The 19,965-nt window shown below is 39.1% G+C and overlaps 1 protein-coding gene across 6 annotated transcripts in view; it reads right to left on the reverse strand.

Moving 5' to 3' along the window:
- Positions 1-1,036: 1,036 nt before the first annotated feature.
- Positions 1,037-19,965, reverse strand: part of LRRC28 (leucine rich repeat containing 28) — a 208,857-nt gene continuing 189,928 nt past the window's right edge. For 2 of the 6 annotated variants that reach the window (XR_009597175.1, XR_009597173.1), the window contains 3 exons: positions 9,563-9,880; positions 6,194-6,398; positions 1,037-5,533 (listed from right to left, as the gene is read on the reverse strand). Coding sequence is in view for 2 of the 6 variants with exons in the window: in XM_012098366.5 (XP_011953756.1) it covers positions 9,808-9,880 (73 nt within the window). In the remaining 4 variants the exon portion in view is untranslated. Of the gene's footprint in view, positions 9,881-19,965 lie in introns of all 6 variants that reach the window. The other 4 variants (XM_012098366.5, XM_042235648.2, XR_009597174.1 and 1 more) reach the window with 3 other exon arrangements.

Consider the following 19,965-nt stretch of genomic DNA (forward strand, 5'->3'; position numbering starts at 1 on the left):
TCTCAGCTGCTGCGTCATGCATGACTGGCAGCAAACAAACGGGGGCCTAGGGGGGCTGGTTTGCTAGAGGCAGAGACCACCGGCAGTATCAAATTCAGTTTCTTTCCTTAAGTTTGGATTCTGCGTCTCTAAGCAAGGTGCATATTGTTAAAGCAAAGGAGGACGGCAAGAAAACACAGGTACTGGTGATGTGACGCTCACTTTTTGAGTCATGCCTTCTTCCTGCGGTGGTATTTCTCATCCCTCCCCGCCCCTCCACCTTTCTTTTCTCCCTGACCTTTATCTCTTCACTCTTCACGCTTCCTCAGTCTACAGAGTTCCTCAGCCACTTGTCTGTGAGCCACGAAAACTCTCCCCAAAGGTGTAGTTTGCTCCTCCCCACCCTCTGCGACTAATCTTGTCTTTTTCGATGTCATTCTCTTGTTGGCATTAACACATTTTTTTCTGTGAGCTGCTTGTTTTAACAAAAAAGCTGTATCCCATATTTTGTTTTTGCAGGGATCCCAGATTATTGTGCTAACTATAAGTATTTTCACTGAGAATCTGATGTAAATCAATGCTTTGAAATTAATATTAAACAGAAGGTTAATTGATCAGATCCCAGCTCATTTTTTGTTGTTGTTCTAGAAAAAACATGCCAAGTGGAACTGTCTGGGGTGGGAGAAAATCTCTTTACTGAAGACTGTAGTGGTTGTGGCATACTAGACAACTGCACTAATCAAAGTACATGTTGAATGAAATCCTAGCTCAGGGCTCTAGTCACAGTGTTTGACATTAAATAGAAAGTTAAAGTTTTCCAAGATTGCTCTAGTTGAAAAGAGCTAAACTGATGATATATACCTTTAAAAGTAGTAGCAATCTAATACTTGCTTGTAAAATTTAATCTCCCATCTGCCTTCCCAAATGAATTGATACTACATAAAGAAACTAAGAGAAATCGATGCTTTCAAGTTCAATAAAAGCAAAGTTTTTTGTTTAAAAATGTATTAAATATATATATTACATATTGGTAAAAAATTTAATACTACATAGCCAGTATGTATGTATGTATTTTTATTGATATGATTTTCACAAAATATTAGTTGAAGAAAGCAAGTTATAAAATGGTTTGTATGCTAAGATGTCATTTAAGTAAATCCACAAGTATATGTGTAGCATTCATAGAAAAGACTGAAAAGACAAATACTTATGAAGGGGTTGTTGGGATAGTAAGCTTTTTCTTCATCTCTTTCTCTAGGCTGCAGTATTGCTTTTGTAATTAGAAAAAGGCCTACTTTAATATGAATTACAAGATGTAAAAAATTACACGGATAAAGAATTCTTATAGGAAGATAGGGATTAAATAAAAAAGATTTTCCTTTTCGGACTGTCTACCAAGTGCTTTTATGCATGATTGCATTGTATAATCAATGTACAGGACTCCTTAATCATAACTCACAACACAATTTACTGGATTATTTCAAATAGTAAGATCATACTAATAATACTGCAACTGGAGGTATATTTTTCTTTAAAAATTTTTACCAGACCAATCACCTAAAATTAAAGATAAACCTGAAAAGGGCAAGATACATCTACTGTTTCTTATGCATAATTACAAAATCTCTTTTAATTTAAAATCTAAACATTGTTTTGGTCTACTGAATTAGACTGCATATCCTCAAAGTGGGTGTAATTGTTTGGTCAATAAATTAAACAGTGATCTTTATCAGTTTTAGAGAATTATTAACAGCCTTGGATAGAAGTATTTTTTTAAAATCATGATAAACACATAGCTGTAATTATGATGAAAAGATACAAAATGACCTTTAGTAAATAATACCCCCCTATAAATTTTTGTTCTAGATAAAAAATGCTACCAATCAGTGTTGTAAACTAGGAAAAAAGCAATATGATTTACAAGTACTTTACAGAAGAGTACTTCCTAGTACTTTCCAGAATTTTCCACTTGATTACATTTTCAAACACATTAATTTCATGGTGTTTTACTTTTAGTGGTCTCTGTTCCTTGAGGGGCCTCACTGGAATGGTGACTGTTTGTTCAGTGGATTAAGTGAGTAGGAACACTCACCACCTGGGATTTTTAAATTACTGTGGATTTGGCCTGATGTTGATGTTAGCTAGTAAGCACAGACTCTAACCAGATGAGTGTTAATACTGAGTTTCCATTCACTTCACAGCCACAGTGACTGCAGTTCCATTCTTGGATTCTGGAAGGATTACTGGTCTGTCGAAAAATAGCTTGTTTACAGGTATGTGAAGTAAGCTGTATCACTGGTTTTGAGTTTTAAGCTGAGATATAATTCACATTCCACAAACCACCTCTTCAGTGTGTGCGTTGTTGGTATATTCACAAGGTGGTGCAACCATCATGACTATCTAACTCCAAACCGTCTTCATCAGCCCATAAAGAAATGCCACACTCATTATCGGTCACTACCCATTTCCCCAACCCCCCATCCAGGCAACCATCAATCTATGGTTTCTTCTTTTACCCATTGATTAATTAGGAATGTCATGTTAAATTTCCATATATTTATAAAATTGCCGAGTTTCCTTCTGTTAGTTGTTTCTAATTTCATTCTCTTGTGGTCAGAGAACGTATTTCATGTGATTCAATCCTATTAAAAATATTAAGACTTTTTTACCCCAAGGAATGCTCCATGTGCACTTTAAAAGAATGCGCGTTTGCTGTTGTTCTGTGCATGTCTGTTAGGGCTACTTGGCTTAAGGTGTTGTTCAAGTCCTCTCTTTGCTGACGTCTCTTTAGTTGTTCTATCCACGATTGCAAGTGAAGCACTCAAGTCTCCAGCTGCTGTTACTGAATTGGCTGTTCCTCACTTCAGCTCTGTCAGTTTTCCCTTCCTTTGGCGCTCTGTTGTTAGGTACATATATGTGCATAATTATGTCTTCCTGACGGACCGATCCTTTTATTATTATGTAATGTCTTTGTCTCTAGTAACAATTTATGCCTTAAAGTCTCTTTTGCTTGAGATTAACATAGCCACACTGGCTCTCTTTGTTAAGTTTGTGTGGTATATCTTTTTCCTTTTTTATTTTTTGGTTTTACTTTCAATCTATGTGTTAACTGATTTGTAGGCAGCATATAGTTGGATCATGATTTTTACCCATTCTGCCATTTCTACCTTTTAATAGGAGTGTTAATTCATTTACATTTAATATGATTACTGATAAGGTAGGATTTAGTCTGCCATCTTGCTGTTTGTTTTCTATGTCTTATGTCTTTTTCTGTTCCTCCATACTTCCATGCCTTCTGTTGTATATTTTTAGTGTGCCATTTTTGTATCTTTTGTATCCTTTTTTGTATCCTTTTTGTATCTTTTACTATATATTCTTTAGTTATTATTTTACCATATATTTCTTAGTGTTTTCCCTGAGGATTATAATTAATATCTTAATGTATAGTCTAGTTTTGATTTTTCTTTTAAGTCGCTCAGTCGTCTCCGACTCTTTGCAACCCCATGGACTGTAGCCCACCAGGCTCCTCCATCCATGGGATTCTCCAGGCAAGAATACTGGAGTGGGTTGCCATTTCCTTCTCCAGGGCATCTTCCCCACCCAGGGATCGAACCCAGGTCTCCCGTATTAGAGGCAGATGCTTTAACCTCCGAGCCACCAGGGAAGCCAAGTTTTGACTAATACCAGCTTAATCTCAGTATTATACAAAAAGTTTGTTCCCATACAGATTTGTTCCCTCTCCCTTTGTAGTTATTGTCACACATATTTTGTTTTCTCACTTTGTGACCATCAACAAAGATTTATAACTTTTTAGTGGAGTTGCCTCTTAAATTAGGAGTAAAAAAAGTTGTGAACAAAAAATGCGTTTATGCTCTTTTATGTTTACCCATGTAGCTCCCTTTATCTGTGCTCTTTATTTCCTCATCTGCATTTGAATATATTGTCCTTTTATTGTAGCCTGAAGGACTCTGTTATTTCTTGTAGGACAGGCTTGCTAATGCTGAATTTTGTTTTATCTGAGAATGTTTTAATTTCATCTTCACTTTTGAAGGATTGTTTTGCTGGATACAAAATTCTTGCTTGATAGTCATTTCCTTTTGCATTTCCAAGTCATCCTTCTCACTTCTGGTCTCCACATTTTCTGATAAGAATTTCTTGTGTATGAGTCAATTTTCTCCTTGTCTTTATCTTTTGACAGTATGATTATATGTCCAGGAATGAGTTTGAATTTATCCTACTTCAGGTTCATTGAGCTTCTTGGTATGTTAATATTTTTCATCAAATTTTGAAGTTTTTGGTCATTATTTTTCAAATATTCTTTTTTTCTTCTCCCTTTATGTGACTCTTGTTATGCATATATTGGTACACTTGATAGTATCTGATGGGTTTTCAAGGCTCTATTAATTTTTCTCCATTCTCTTTTCTTTCTGTTCCTCAACCTGGATAACCTCAATTGACCTATATTCAAGTTTGCTGATTCTTTCTTCTGCCTACTCAAATCTGATGTTGAGCTCCTCTGGGGGATTTTTGTTTTCAGCTATCTTTATTTAAACTCTATAATTTATGCATTAAAAATAATTTCTATCTTTTTATCACTTTATTTACCACTGAGTTTTCTACTCAGTGATACATCATTTTCACACTTTAGTTATATGAATATATTAAAATAGTCAATTTAAAGTCTTTACACATTCTAGCATTTGGACTTTCTCAAGATGGTTTATTGACTTTTTCCACTTTTTATGGGGCACACTTATTTTTTGCATGTCTCGTAATTTTTTTTTTGAGGAAAACTAATAGGATAACTTTAGAAATTAGATTTACTTACCCTTTTGCTAAGAGTTTGATGAAGTTGCTGGTTTTGGTTGTTCAGCAACTCATCTGAACTAATTCTTTAAAGTCCATATTCTTCATAAAAGATAGACTCTGAAGTCTTTCTCAGGTAGTTTCTTAGTCACCAAATGATTAGACAGTACTTCCATACACACCTGAAACCAATAACTCTCCCAGTCTTTGCTGACAGCTTTGTATGCATGTTGGGACATCCTCCAACACCCAGCCAGGAGGTTGACAACTCTGCCTTCATCTTCACTTTCTGCTTGAGCAGTTCACCAAGATCAACCTAAGGTGAGTTAGGATGTCTCCAGGTCTTTCCTGAGCAGGAGTAACAATCCTTGGCTTGCGCAAAGTCCTTGGTCTATGCATGTACAAGGTCATCTGAATTCCTAGCAATGGCAGAGCTTTTTGAAGCCTCTCATTACTCAACTTTTCCTTTTTAGTTTATGGTTGGCCTGTGGTTTGCGCCAATGGTTATTACTTCAGGCAGCCACAAATGCCTCTGATTTTTTTCTCATTAAATACTTGGAAAAGCATTGGTGGCAAACTCTGATCAGAGAAAATAAAGGCAGTCTTGCAAGTGAGGTCTTCCAGGAAACCACCAGACAATTCTCTGGGAATAAGTCATTGAAAGAGCTCCAACCCCATTCTTCCAGTGGCTTCTATGCTGCTGCTTCTACCATGATTGTGAACTGTTGGTCTTCAAGGATAAGCAGAACTAGAGATGGGCAAGGGGGATGGAAATAAGACTAGTTAAAATACCATAAAACTTACAGTTCTTACTGAGATTCAGCTATTTCTCTTGCATAAATATTTCTTGGGATGCTGCAAGATTAATTTCCAGAGTTCTGAAAAAAGTTGACTCTGATTTTTTTTGCAAATTTTTTCCTTGTCTTTATGGAGAAGAGAATCTCCAGAGGTGCTTATTCCACCATTTTGGCTGGCTTTAAGAATTTAATGTCTTTATTTTTCTTAACAAAGTGAATTTGGTTAAAACAATAAAGTCATCACCATTGACATTCTAGGCATTGACATGGTTCAAGCTCAACTATTCTATAAACAGCAGTATCTGTGAGAATGACCAAAGTGGATATAATATGAATTATAGAAAATATCCACACTATAAATAAGCAGTGTCAAAATGTTTCAGCCGGCAAATTCAGAATATTAGAAAATTTTTTCACAATATAAAAACGAAGGAAGGAATGAATCTTGGTGTACTATAGTCTCAAAATTGCTATGAGAAGCAAAACCTGACAGGTAGCAAGGATAATCCACACTCTGCTGTAAGGTGAACTGGAGGCGGGGGGCTGGGGGAAACCTGGCCAAAGGTTGCAAGTCTCTTAATTACATATAGAAATGACTTCCAGATGCTCACCTTCTGTCCAGCTACCACACTGCGCTGTCAGTACTTTTCGGTCTCTGTGTACCATATAGTCATGCATCAAAGAGAATATCCTAGACTGTGAAGTGGTCTCTTTCCCTGACCAAAGATACCAGGCACTCAGCTATGATCAATCCCTTTCCCGGAGACACCTGCATCGCCTTCAGATCTGTCAGCTGCTAGCACAGGGAGCTGCCTCCTGGGTAGGGATAGTGAGAATTGAATGAGTTTTAGGTAGCCATGTAGTGATTTTCGAGAATACAGACTTCATAAAAATTCCCTCAGTTTAACAGAAGGCAAGATATTCACTTAATTTTCCTGGATAAATGTAGAAGAGCCTCATCAGGAGTATAAGCAAGAGTTGATGAAAACCACAAAAATAACAAGAGCATAATAAATTGCCCAGGGTTATGTAAGGATAAATTTAAAAACAATACTCCTAATTTTTAAATAAGATTATAAGTCTACGAAATGAATTTACATCTCAATATTGAATTACATCAGGTTGCATTAGTGTTGGCCCAGTTAGGAATCCATGATCATAAATCACCTGAACAAAAATGTTTTGATTTCTCCTGAAGCAGTGTATCTTGTTTAAGCCTTTTACACTAAAGATGAACATGTCTGATTTTTCAACTCAGGAAACAGAAACCTAATTTTACTATTAATAATTTCTAAAAGTGGCTTTGAAAGAGATTACAAAATAGGTATGTATTGAAAACTATGTGTAGAGCCTCGTAAGCCAACTGGTATTGAAGTATTTTTTCTTAAATTGTGAACATTTTAATTTGTGGAATTAAATGTGGAAGAAAAGAGAGATGTACATTAAACTAGGAAGACAAGACAGAGTGTGAAAGGTTTTAGTGAGTGTTGAGTACATTGACCAAAAGATATTTAATGTAGACCATGCTTTTCCAGAAAAGGAGAGTCAGATAACAAAGGAGTTCATCCTTCTATTAACTAGAATGTACCCTCCACTAGCCAGGACTCTTCTGTGTATTGGTCAGTTTTAAAACTATTAAAGTGTGCTCAAAATACGTATTTTATTCATCGAAGATGCAACATTTCATTGATCTATGCAATGTTATGTAATTGAGGATTTTGGTATAACAACTTGGCATTTCAAAGAACACTGATACAGTAATCCAGTTTAAATGGACCCTCTTTGAACTCTATCTTAAGAAGGTCTATGCCCAAAAGGGTATCCTGGATTTTAAAATTTACCAATATCCACGTATCAGATTACTGATGTAAACTTACCTGAACAGGCTATATTTTCCAAAAAATTAACTTTTGGGGCATTATTATAATTGCATGAAGTATTTCTCTACCTAAGATAACCATTACTCAGGAAAATACATATATAATAACTTCAGAATTTTCTGCAAAGCTCCTGACACAATTAAATATTTAGAATGTAGGCAAATCTTCTCCAGTCTACAACACTCCTTCATAGTATTAAAAGGTGAAGAATGACACCAGTGAATGAACAGCACCAAATAAGTCAAATGGATTCTGCATCAAATTGGGTTCTGGTCTCAGGATTAAGGCTAAGACCATCCAAATGTTGTCTGCCTAGCCCACTGCTGGAGTTCAACTTACGTTATTCATACAGAGGCTGCTTGGATTGTAGCTGTCTTTGTAAAATCTCGTATTACATATCCTTGCCTCAATAGAATCCTGAATATTAGGTTATCAAATTTCACAACTCCATTTTAAGACATATGATTGTGGAGGGAGAAGTAGAAAGATGTTGAAAACATATTACTGTCACTTAAATGATAGGTAGCAGCCTCTTAGGCCTGAACCACATTTGTGAAATTTCATGCCACATTTTCACCTCCCAATTTATATACATGGAGGGGTTACACTAAAACTTCAATTATTCCAAAAGATGAAAGAAGTGTTACATTTGATATAGATCTTCAGTTCCTATTATACTATAAGCCTTTGAAAGATTAAGGCTGAAGAGGCCAAGTTATGAAAGGGACAAGAGGAAGTAAGAACAGTGGAAATACAGTTGATACTGTTCTGCCTTCGCCATTCTATGTGTACAGTCTGCTTTCCAGGCAGCAGGTGGTGTGACTGTGAAAAGATCACACATTCGTCAGTAACGATGTAGGATTTTTTAGCACTGTTACAGCCTAGCATTACAGATTTAGGGCAGCTAATAAAATTCCATAAACCAAATTTTTTACAAATATGAAATTTTTGGAAAATAATTTCCTTACCAAGTAAACCTTCCTGGTTCCCTTTTAGTCCTGCCTTTAGAGAAAACTATGTACAGTTAAACTTTTTAAAAATGTGAAAAAAGAATCAGTCCACAGCAACCAGAGGAACATCTGGCAGCAAAGCAACATTAAAATGCCATCCTTTCAAAGGAAGAGCAACTATGTGAGTCCTCCACTAAGAGCATTATCTTATGTCAGAGTACAATCTCACACTTTCCATTTATGGCCTTTTTGCAAAAGTCCAAGGCTGAATTTGGACCTGCGTTTCCTGTGTTTTCTCAGTGTTATCTGGACAACAGTGTGTCAAGTACTTAAGAAATCCAGGGTCAAAATGAAGATTATCTAATGCTGCAGGTATTTAAATAAATGTGCACAGACTGTACTTAGAATCACCTTGCTAAAAACTAGTAGAAGTAGCTGAGACTTGTTTATCATATGTAACAAAGATATTTCAAAGTCAGTGTAAGTTTAACCATAATCCATATAACAAGAAACACCAGAGGTCATATTTTGATGTGTTCTCTTCTCCCTTTCTCAGTACCCAGAAAATGTTTAAATCCAGAAAGAAAAGAATCAGATTCTTTTAAACCCTCAAATATTCCTCAGACTCTTCTCAAATAAAAAATAATCTTATGAGGGAATAAAAAAAAAAAAATTTTTTTTTAGTTTTTCAAAAGTGTCTATTTCATTTATAGTCTAGTTTTATTTTTAAAACCCTCACAAAATACGTTGCAAAACTTTATAAACAAGGTTGTAACTTTCCAGAGGGTGTGTGCTAGGACCCTTGTGAAGCCCCTACTAGAGTCCAACTTGGAGCCAACTCAGGCACCCTCTCTCTCCTCCCCCTCACCTCCCAACCCCCACCCCCACCCCTCTGCCAACGATTCAATACTATTGAGGTCATAGGGTTGGCTGAAATTTGTTAAAAACATGGAGAATAACCTCTGGGGAATAACTCACTGGAGAAAGAAAGACAGAGGAGAAGATTACAAGTACCATTGAAGGTATATATGTTCAAAAGTTAATTTGGTTGTACTGTCAAATTATAGTTCTTCAGGGAGCTGAAACTTGCTCTAAATTAGATTTGGGGAGGCATATCAAGCTAAATAGTCTGCATATGAGACACACTCACATAAAAAGAAACACACAGAAGACCAAGGGTTCTTAATTTGGGGGAGGATATATTCCAACTTGGGGGAAGGCATTTCAGTTCTGAAGCTCGACTGTGACGTTTCCAGAGTCCTGTAGTCTCCGAGTGTGGCAGGGCGCAAGGGCTGCTGGGCTGGCTGGACTCTGCACCCCTTTGCGGCACAGTGTGCGATATGCAGGCAACTGCAGTGTCAAGCTGGCACCACTCCTGAGGCTCTTGAGTGTTTATCAACTCAGTAGGTCAAAAGTCTGCAGACACTGGGTGGAGCAGCAGTAAGCCACAAAACTCACAGTTGTCCTCCTGGGGAAAGAGGGGGAGATGAACACTGTGAGTTCAAGAGGAACTCAGGAATTCCTTCCGTTAGAGACAGTCTTTTTCTTGGTTAAAATAAAGCATTAGGTATGGTCAACAGAACACACAATAGAAATGTAAATTCCTTTTAAATCTGAGCACTGGAATCAGGTGAGGTATGCATGTGCTCCTTTTACTAGCACCTTTCAGACAACACCTCTGTGTTAGCTGGAGTGGGTTGACTTGCCCTCCTCCAGGGGATCTTCCCAACCCAGGGGTCGAATCCGAGTCTCTTATGTGTCCTGCAGTGGCAGGCAGGTTCTTCACGACTAGTGCCACCTGGGAAGCCCCCTATGTTAGCAGCTAAGGAAAAATAAGCTTTATTCCATGTTATGGTCTGAATTCTGCTTGCTAGACGCAGTGCAATGAGAGAATTTGAAATACATTATAAAAATCATGTAATTGAAAATGTCACCAATTTAACTAGAACATATATATATATATATATATATATATGTATATATATACACCAGAGTTTAAAAAACACAATTTTAAGGGATTTATCCTACAAATGTATTCTCATAGATTGCTTATAGAGGTAACTTCAGAATCTGAATCCCGGAGTTTGAGGGTCTTCTCCCACAAGCAGAGGAATCCCATCTCAAACTCCACTTGGCATCTCCCTGCAGTGAGTCATGAGCCAGTCTGGGCAGCTCCAGTGGCTGGATGCCTTGTTTTCCCACCGGAAGTGCTATCCTCTGGTGAGGAGAGAATAACCTACTGTTGATTACACAGGACTCCTTGCGCTGGCGTTTTCTCTTTTCCCCATTCCTCAGCCCAGTCTTTGCCTTTCTCTGTGGTGGCACCAGTGGTAAACAACCCACCTACCAATGCAGGAGACATAAGAGATGTGGGTTCAATCTCTGGGTCAAGAAGATCCCCTCCCTGGAGGAGGGCATGGCAACCCACTCGAGTATTTTTGCCTGGAGAATCCCATGGACAGAGGAGCCTGGTGGGTTACAGTCCATAAGAATCGCAGAGTTGGACTGAAGCGACTTAGCACACACACATGTAGTCCAAGAAGGTGACCTCTACAGACCCTACCTCCCAAGCTGCTGATGACTGGTTTCTGGCTGAATTAGGACAGTAGGAGGCACAGCCACAGGAAGAGAGAAAAGCCGAACGTTTTCTTCTTTTTAAGAAAAAGTTGAGTTAATACAGGTATAGGTACATACAAACACTGAATAAAATTCATCCATTTTAAGTGTACAGTTGAATGAATTTTGAAATATGTACAAGTATTTAACACCACAATCAACATATAAAATATTTCTCACTCTCTAAATGTTCCTTGGGTCCACCTGCAGCAAAGCACCATCCCCCAAACCCCCTGCCAAGTCTCTGGCAACCACTGATAAACCGTTTTGTTTCTCTTAAGGGCTTTAATTTTCTCTGGGTCACCACAATCCTTCAAAAGAAGTTTTGCCATATATCATCTTGGATGATCAAAGATCTCAAGGCAAGAGCTAGGCCTGCTTCCGTGGGTTCTCCTGTCTTAGATTTTTGTACTAATCCTGGATTCCCTAACCAGCTGGGTTTGGCTGATATGAGGATATACCTCCCCTGGATGGACCTTCCTATATGGCTTTAGTTCTCACTGGGCTCCAGTCACACTTTTTAGCACCCAACCAGGCAGCTGACAACTCTGCCCTAGCCTTCACATCCTGCTTGCAGAGTCTCACTTCCTGCCAGCAGAAGTGAAAGCTCAGGGCCTTCTTGGGTCTTCTCTGAACATGCCCACATTCTTATGCATGCACATGACCTTACATACTCCCAGAAATATGTCAGTGCTTTTTGAAGCCCCTGTAGAAACCTCATTCTCCTATCTGCCTTTTCAGCCTTCAGTTCAGTTCAGTTGCTCAGTTGTGTCCAACTCTTCCAACTCTTTGTGACCCCATGGACTGCACCATGTCCATCACCAACTCCCAGAGCTTGCTCAAACTCATGCCCATTAAGTCGGTGATGCCATCCAACCATCTCATCCTCTGTCATCCTCTTCTTCTCCTGGCTTCAGTATTTCCCAGGGTTTCCCAGGATTTCCCAGACATCAGGGTCTTTTTCCAGTGAGTCAGCTCTTCACATCAGGTGGCCAAAGCACTGAGCTTCAACTTCAGCATCAGTCCTTCCAATGAATATTCAGGACTGATTTCCTTTAGGATTGGTTTGAACTCCTTGCAGTCCAAGGGACTCTCAAGAGTCTTCTCCAACACTGTAGTTCAAAAGCATCAATTATTTAGTGCTCAGCTTTCTTCATGGTCCAACTCATCCATACATGATTACTGAAAAACTATAGATTTGACTATAAGGATCTTTGTTGGGAAAGTAATATCTCTGTTTTTTAATATGCTGTCTAGGTTGGTCATAGCTTTTCTTCCAAGGAGCAAGCGTTGTCTAATTTCACAGCTGCAGTCACCATCTGCAGTGATTTTGGAGCCCAAGAAAATAAAGTCTGTCACTGTTTCCCTTGTTTCCCCATCTATTTGCCATGAAGTGATGGGACCAGATGCCATGATATTCATTTTCTGAATGTTGAGTTTTAAGCCAGCTTTTTTACTCTCCTCTTTCACTTTTATCAAGAGGCTCTTTAATTCCTCTTCACTTTCTGCCATAAGGGTGGTGTCATCTGCATATCTGAGGTTATTGATATTTCTCCTGGCAATCTTGACTCCAGCCAGTGCTTCATCTAGCCCAGCATTTTTCACGATGGACTCTGCATACAAGTTAAATAAGCAGGGTGACAATATGCAGCCTTGATGTACTCCTTTCCCCATTTGGAACCAGTCTGTTGTTCCATGTTTGGTTCTAACTGTTGCTTCTTGACCTACATACAGATTTGATGGCAGCACTTTAACAGCATCATCTTTTAGGCCTTGAAATAGCTCAGCTGGAAATTCCATCACCTCCACTAGCTTTGTTCATAGTGATGCTTCCTAAGGCCCACTTGACTTCGCATTCCAGGACAACTGGTTCTAGGTGAGTCTAGGTGAGTGATCACACCATCACAGTTATCTAGGTCATTAAGATCTTTTTTGAATAGTTCTTCTGTATATTCTTGCCAGCTCTTCTTAATATCTTCTGCTTCTGTTAGGTCCGTACCGTTTCTGTCCTTTATTGTGCCCAACTATGCATGAAAGGTTTCCTTGGTATCTCTAATTTTCTTGAAGAGATCTCTAGTCTTTTCCATTCTACTGCTTTCCTCCATTTCTTTGCACTGATCACAAAGGAAGGCTTTCTTATCTCTCCTTGCTATTCTTTAGAACTCTGCATTCAGATGTATATATTCTTCCTTTTCCCTTTTGCCTTTTGTTTCACTTCGTTTGTCAGCTATTTGTAAGGCCTCCTCAGACAACCATTTTGCCTTTTTGCATTTCCTTTTCTTGGGGACAGTTTTGATCACTGCCTCCTGTACAATGTGAACCTCTCTCTATAGTTCTTCAGGCACTCCATGTATCAGATCTAATTCCTTGAATCTATTTGTCACTTCCCCTGTATAAGGGATTTGATTTAGGTCATACTTGGATGGTCAAGTGGTTTTCCCCACTTTCTTCAATTTAAGTCTGAATTTTGCAATAAGGATTTCATGATCTGAGCCACAGTCAGCTGCTGGTCTTGTTTTTGCTGGCTGTATAGAGCTTCTCCATCTTTGGCCGCTTAGTCTATTATTTGGCCCAACAGTTATTCACTGCCTCAGACATCTGTGAAGTTAAGCAATTGCTTGCAATTGTTTTGACAATTTTTGACAAATACCCTCAGGGAAGAGGTTTTTTGCACTGGTGAACTCTGACTGAAGAAATAAAAAGACACGCTTGCAAGCAGGGTTTCTTAGTGAACCACCCTTTGAAGATGCTCCTACTTCCTCCCACACTTTTCCAATTGCTGCCAGCTTGCTGGTTTTAACTGTGATTTCAGATCCTTAGTTTTCAAGGTTAAGACTAGAAGATGGGACTGTAAGTTAAAACATCACAAAGATCTCTGTTCTTTATGAGATCCAGCCACTTTTCTTGAATAAGTGCACTCCAGATTGCTGTAAGCTTTTTGTTAATTTCCAGAGTTCTGAAAAATTCAATTCTGACAACTTTTGCCAGTTTTTTCCCCTGCTTTTATGGAACAGTTGACTATTTCTCCTCACTCTCTCTCTACCTCTCTGACCAGAGCTTTTATTGGGCAGGCCCCTCTTGACAGCTCTAGTTCTCAACAGCCTCCAGATCTTCCTTTGTTCTTTAAGCCAAAAGATTAAGAATAGTAAACCTTCCTACTGCTGTAAGTTCCCAGGTACTTTCTCATCCCTGTGGGTGCTCTGAATCCTGCCTGAACTCCTATAAACAGTCCCTCACCATTAATTCCGCTTCAGCATTCCGGCTTATGTATGCTTTCCAGCCAGTACCATGGCTGATTTAGTGTGTGTTAGAGGGTGTGGCCTAAGGAACAGTCCATCATACTGGGATTCTGGGGTTGGGTTGGTGAGGACATGAATGACTTCCTTGCTAGGGAAACAACGGGACATCACTGATCACTTGAAGCTGTGGTATCATGATGACTTGAATGGTCACTCAGACTGCCAGTGGAGGATAAGGTGCTGGGAGATCAAGTGTGGTGGTACTTGACTGCTGTGGTATCATGATGAATTCAAAGACTGTGGAGGGAGATAGAGCCTTCTGACTGCTGAAGATATCCCCCCAAACCCCAAGCCCCCTCAAAAAAAAATAGATAAACTTAGTGACTTAAACTCTCAATTCAAGGCATAGGTAGAGAATCAGAAAGTTTCTATGGTGGCCTTAGAGGAATTCTTATTTATGAAGCTGTGTGAGTGTCATGCCTGTGAGGTCTGAGTGTACAAGCTACAGAACCACATGCCAGCTACAGGAATATTTATGCTAAGTCTCTTATGCTAAGATAAAGGTTCTGGCTGGGAAAGGGTGAGGACTTGAGACTTGAGATGGAAACCTTTGTGTAGACAGGAGGATAAGAACCTTAAACCTCTAATATCTCTAAACATTTCTTCACATTAGAAACAGCCTTTCTTGCCTTCTAAGAAAACAAGCATTCACTTGAATAAAAAGATTTCACTGACTTCATCTGGTGTGGTTACCTAAAAAGGAAATTTTTCTTCTTAGGACCCACACGAACAATACTCCCTGCCTCTAGGGCCATAGAGAAAGTAAAATCCCAGCATGATTCAGAGTTAATTGCAGGAGCTGCTCCTGGGAGAGATTACATACGTGAAGGAATCTTGCCAAACTTTATTTGCAGGAATTTGGAGAGCAATGGAGTCTAAGTACATTAGCCAGTGAGAATAAGTCTAAGACTGGATCAGGCCAAGGAGGGTGTTTCACATAGGCCTTAGGATTTAATGTGTTTGTTTGAGTACCTATAATGGTTAATAGAAGTCTTGACCCAGTAGAGGCCTACAGTCAGTGAGAAAGAGATGCTGGAACTTCCACTGTATAGTCCAGAGGAAGAGGAACAAAGGCTTAGAGAAATGGGGATGTTGTAGTGGATCCAATGAGGTGTAATCTGCTCAGTCACTACCTGGAAATCTCTGGGCGGGTCAGGAAAGCAGTCCCTTCACTGAAACATTAAGATATGTATTGGTGAGGGGAAATCAAATTGGAAATAGCAAACACACCTGATACTTAATACAATTCATGCCTACTAGAGGTGAGAGAGAAGGCCTGCAAAAGTTCCAGTATCTGCCACACTGGTAAAGTTTCAAACGGAAAGAAGAGTTACATCCAGAACTGCTCGCTATGAAGAAACAGATACATATCTGTGGGTTCCTTTGGATTTTGGAGGCAAAATGCATTTTGGTGGGAGCTATTGGTTGTACCAAGATGGAATAGTCCCATTGCTCCCAGGTCCTCTCTCTTATAAGTAAAATAACACAACAAGCAAGCATTGGAAGACTATGAAAGACAGAATGAAGAACAGACAGCCTAGGACCCTAGGGCTTGAGAAGCAACACAGCAATGGTAAATCCCCTCGGCTTCCTTATTGCCTCCCATATACCTCAGACAGGACTCTGTAGACACTTCCAACCCAGAACCACCAACAAGCAGGAGCAAAAAACAAAACAAAAAAACCAAATCCCCCAAACCTCCAAGAGAAGCCTGTTCTCCCTACCCAAAAGATTGGGACACAGAAATCCATCAATTTATAAAGAAAGCAATTAATTAGTTGCTTAGGGCTGGGTATGGGGAAACAGGAAAGTGACAGCTAAAGAGTACAAAGTGTCTCTTCGGGTGAGAAAAATGTTCCAAGATTGTCTGCGGTATTGACGGAACATATCTGTGACTATAGTAAAAACTGCTGAATTGTATACTTTAAGTGGGTGAATTGCATGATATGTAAACTATCTCAATAAAGCTGTTAAAAAATAATTGCACTGGAAGGAGAAACACACTTCCTTTTTCTCCCAGAAGCCCATGGGACATTCACCAGGACAGACTATATTCTGATTCTGTGCTGAAGAACAAACCTCACAAATTTGAAACAGCTGAAATTATATACAGAGAATACATCTGGTTTCATGTCTGACATAAAGAGCCTAGAAGTTCTCATTCCTGTTCTTATAATAAGAACAAGCTGAACAAATTGAAAATTAGTAACTTTTCGCTATTGATCAGAGAACTGAGGTCATAGGGTAAACTGCAACTTCAAAATCTGGCAAGACAGGTAGCCCCAGAGGGTCACAGCTGAGATTTGCTTACCTGGACAAAAAATACTAAAATTGCAGGGGAGGCTAAATGTGGAAAAGCCTGAGAGTGAGATACTCCTGGGGCTGCAATATTAGGGTGATCAGGACACAGGAACTTTATAAGGTGTCATGGTGAAAATCCAAAAAAGATCCCTTGCTACTCAGGAAGAGGGAAAAGAGTAGTCACTATGTAACATGTCCCGAGCATCCTCCATACAAAGGACTGTTCTCCAGAGGAAAGAGCTTACTAACACCTTACCCCAGCTAGTGAAGGACATTCTTCCCATCCAACCCTGTTTTGGCCTGCCCATTCCACCTAAGTGGGGAAAACAATCTATGCAAGACAAGAAAAATTCGTGAAGGTCACAGCTTAGAGATAAAGGCCCACTAAATTAGTGAGATAAAATCACAAAATTGAGAACACTTCCCTCCCTCATTAATAACCAGAGTAAATGGCCTACAGCATAAGGACAGTGGAGTATAGATCAAATTAATACCAAAAACTACTCACAATGAAAGATTAGGAAGAGAAATTAAAGAAACAATCCCATTTACCACTGAATCAAAAAGAATAAAATACCTAGGAATAAACCTACCTAAACAGCAAAAGACTTGTACTCTGAAAACTGTAAGACACTGAAGAAAGAAAGTGAGGACGACACAAACAGATGGAAAGACATGTTGTTTATTGGAAGAATCAATATTGTCAAAATGAGTATCTACCCAAGGCAATCTACAGATTCAATGCAAGCACTATCAAATTGCCAATGGCATTTTTTCACAGAACTTTGACTGTGTGGATTACAATAAACTGTGGAAAATTCTGAAAGAGATGGGAATACCAGACCACCTGACCTGCCTCTTGAGAAATCTGTATGCAGGTCAGGAAGCAACAGTTAGAACGGGACATGGAACAACAGACTGGTTCCAAATAGGAAAAGGAATATGTCAAGGCTGTATATTGTCACCCTGCCTATTTAACTTATGCAGAGTACATCATGAGAAACACCGGGCTGGAGGAAGCACAAGCTAGAATCAAGACTGCTGGGAGAAATATCAATAACTTCAGATATGCAGATGACACCACCCTTAGGGTAGAAAGTGAAGAAGAACTAAAGAGCCTCTTGATGAAAGTGAAAGAAGAGAGTGAAAAAGTCGACTTAAAGCTCAACATTCAGAAAACTAAGATCATGGCATCCAGCCCCATCACTTCATGGCAAAGAGTGGAAACAGTGACTGACTTTATTTTTCTGGGCTCCAAAATCACTGCAGATGTTGACTGTAGCCATGAAATTAAAAGACGCTTACTCCTTGGAAGGAAAGTTATGACCAACCTAGACAGCATATTAAAAAGCAGAGACATTACTTTGTCAACAACGTCTAGTCAAGGCTATGGTTTTTCCAGTGGTCATGTATGGATGTGAGAGTTGGACTATAAAGAAAGCTGAGTGTCGAAGAATTGATGCTTCTGAACTGTGGTGCTGGACTCTTGAGAGTCCTTTGGACTGCAAGGAGATCGAACTAGTCCATCCTAAAGGAGATCAGTCCTGGATATTCATCAGAAGGAATGATGTTGAAGCTGAAACTCCAATACTTTGGCCACCTGATGCAAAGAGCTGACTCACTGGAAAAGACCCTGATGCTGGGAAAGATTGAGGGCAGGAGGAGAAGGGGACACCAGAGGATGAGATGGTTGGATGGCATCACTGACTCAATGGACATGGTTTGGGTGGACTCCAGGAGTTGGTGATTGACAGGGAGGTCTGGCGTGCTGCGGTTCATGGGGTTGCAGAGTCGGACATGACTGAGCGACTGAACTGAACTGAGAACAAAAATTTGTATGGAAACATAAAGGACTCTGAATAGCCAAAGTAATCCTGAGAAAGAAATCGGAGTTTGAGGCATCAGGCTCCTTGACTTAGGATTATACTACAAAACTACAGCTATCAAAACATTATGGCACTGGCACAAAAACATAAATATAGATCAAAGGAATAGGATAGAAAACCCAGAAATAAACTATGCACCTATAGTCAATTAATCTATGACAAAGGAGCCAAGAAAATACCATAAGTGGTACTGGGAAAAGTGAATAGCTACATGTAAAAGAATGAACTTAGAACATTCTCTATCACCATATACTAAAATAAACTCAAAATGGATTAAAGACCTACATTTAAGGCTGGATATTATAATACTCTTAGAAGAAAATATAGGCAGAACACTCTTTGATATAAATCACAGCAGTATCTTTTTGCATCTACCTCCTAAGAGAAGCCATGCATTTTGGGACGATGCCCTGGAAGGGGAAATGGCAACCCACTCCAGTATTCTTGCCTGGAAAATTCCCTGGACAGAGGAGCCTGGCAGGTTACAATGTATGGGGTCACACACAGTCAGTCATGAGTGAGTGACTGAGCATGCATGCACACCTGAGAGTAATGAAAACAAAACCAAAAGTAAAAAAAATGAGACCTAATTAAACTTAAAGGCTTTTTCACAGCAAAGAACACCATAAACAACAACCCACAGAATGGGAGAAAAGATTTGAGGACAAAATAAATGACAAGGGATTAATTTCCCAGTATGGAACCAGCTCTAGCAGCTCTAAATCAAAAAAACAAACAACTCAATCAAAAAATGGGCAGAAGATCTAAATAAACATTTCTTCAAAGAAGATATATCCAGATGGTCAAAAAGCACATGAAAAGATGCTCAACATGGCTAATTATTGTTGTTGTTATTTAGCTGCTAAGTCATGGCCAACTCTTTTGGACCCCATGGACTGTAGGCTCCTCTGTCCATGGGATTTTCCAGGCAAGCATACTGAAAAGCATACTGAAAAGCATACTTGCCATTTCTTTCTCCAGGGGATATTCCTGACTCAGGGATTGAACCCACATCTCCTGCATACCACTGAGCCACCAGGGAAGCCCGGCTAATTATTAGAGAAATGCAAATCAAAACTACAGAGAAGTATCATTTCACATTTGTCAGAATAGCCATCATCAGAAAAATCTATAAACAATAAATGCTGGAGAGAATGTGGAGAAAGCAGAACCCTCCTCACTCTTAGTGGAAATACAAATTGGTGCAATCAATATGGAGAACAGCATGGAGGTTCCTTAAAAAACTAAAAATAGAACTACCATATAATCCAGCAATCTCGCTCCTGGGCATATATCTGGAGAAAACCATAGTTGGAAAAGACACAAGCATCCCACTGTTCATTGCAGCACTATTTACAATAGCCAAGAGATGGAAGCAAACGTAAAAGTCCATCAACTGAGGAATGGATAAAGATCTAGTATATATACAATGAAGTATTACTCAGCTATAA

The sequence above is a fragment of the Ovis aries genome, chromosome 18, assembly GCF_016772045.2.
Source record: "Ovis aries strain OAR_USU_Benz2616 breed Rambouillet chromosome 18, ARS-UI_Ramb_v3.0, whole genome shotgun sequence".
In the NCBI taxonomy this organism is placed as follows: Eukaryota; Metazoa; Chordata; class Mammalia; order Artiodactyla; family Bovidae; genus Ovis; species Ovis aries.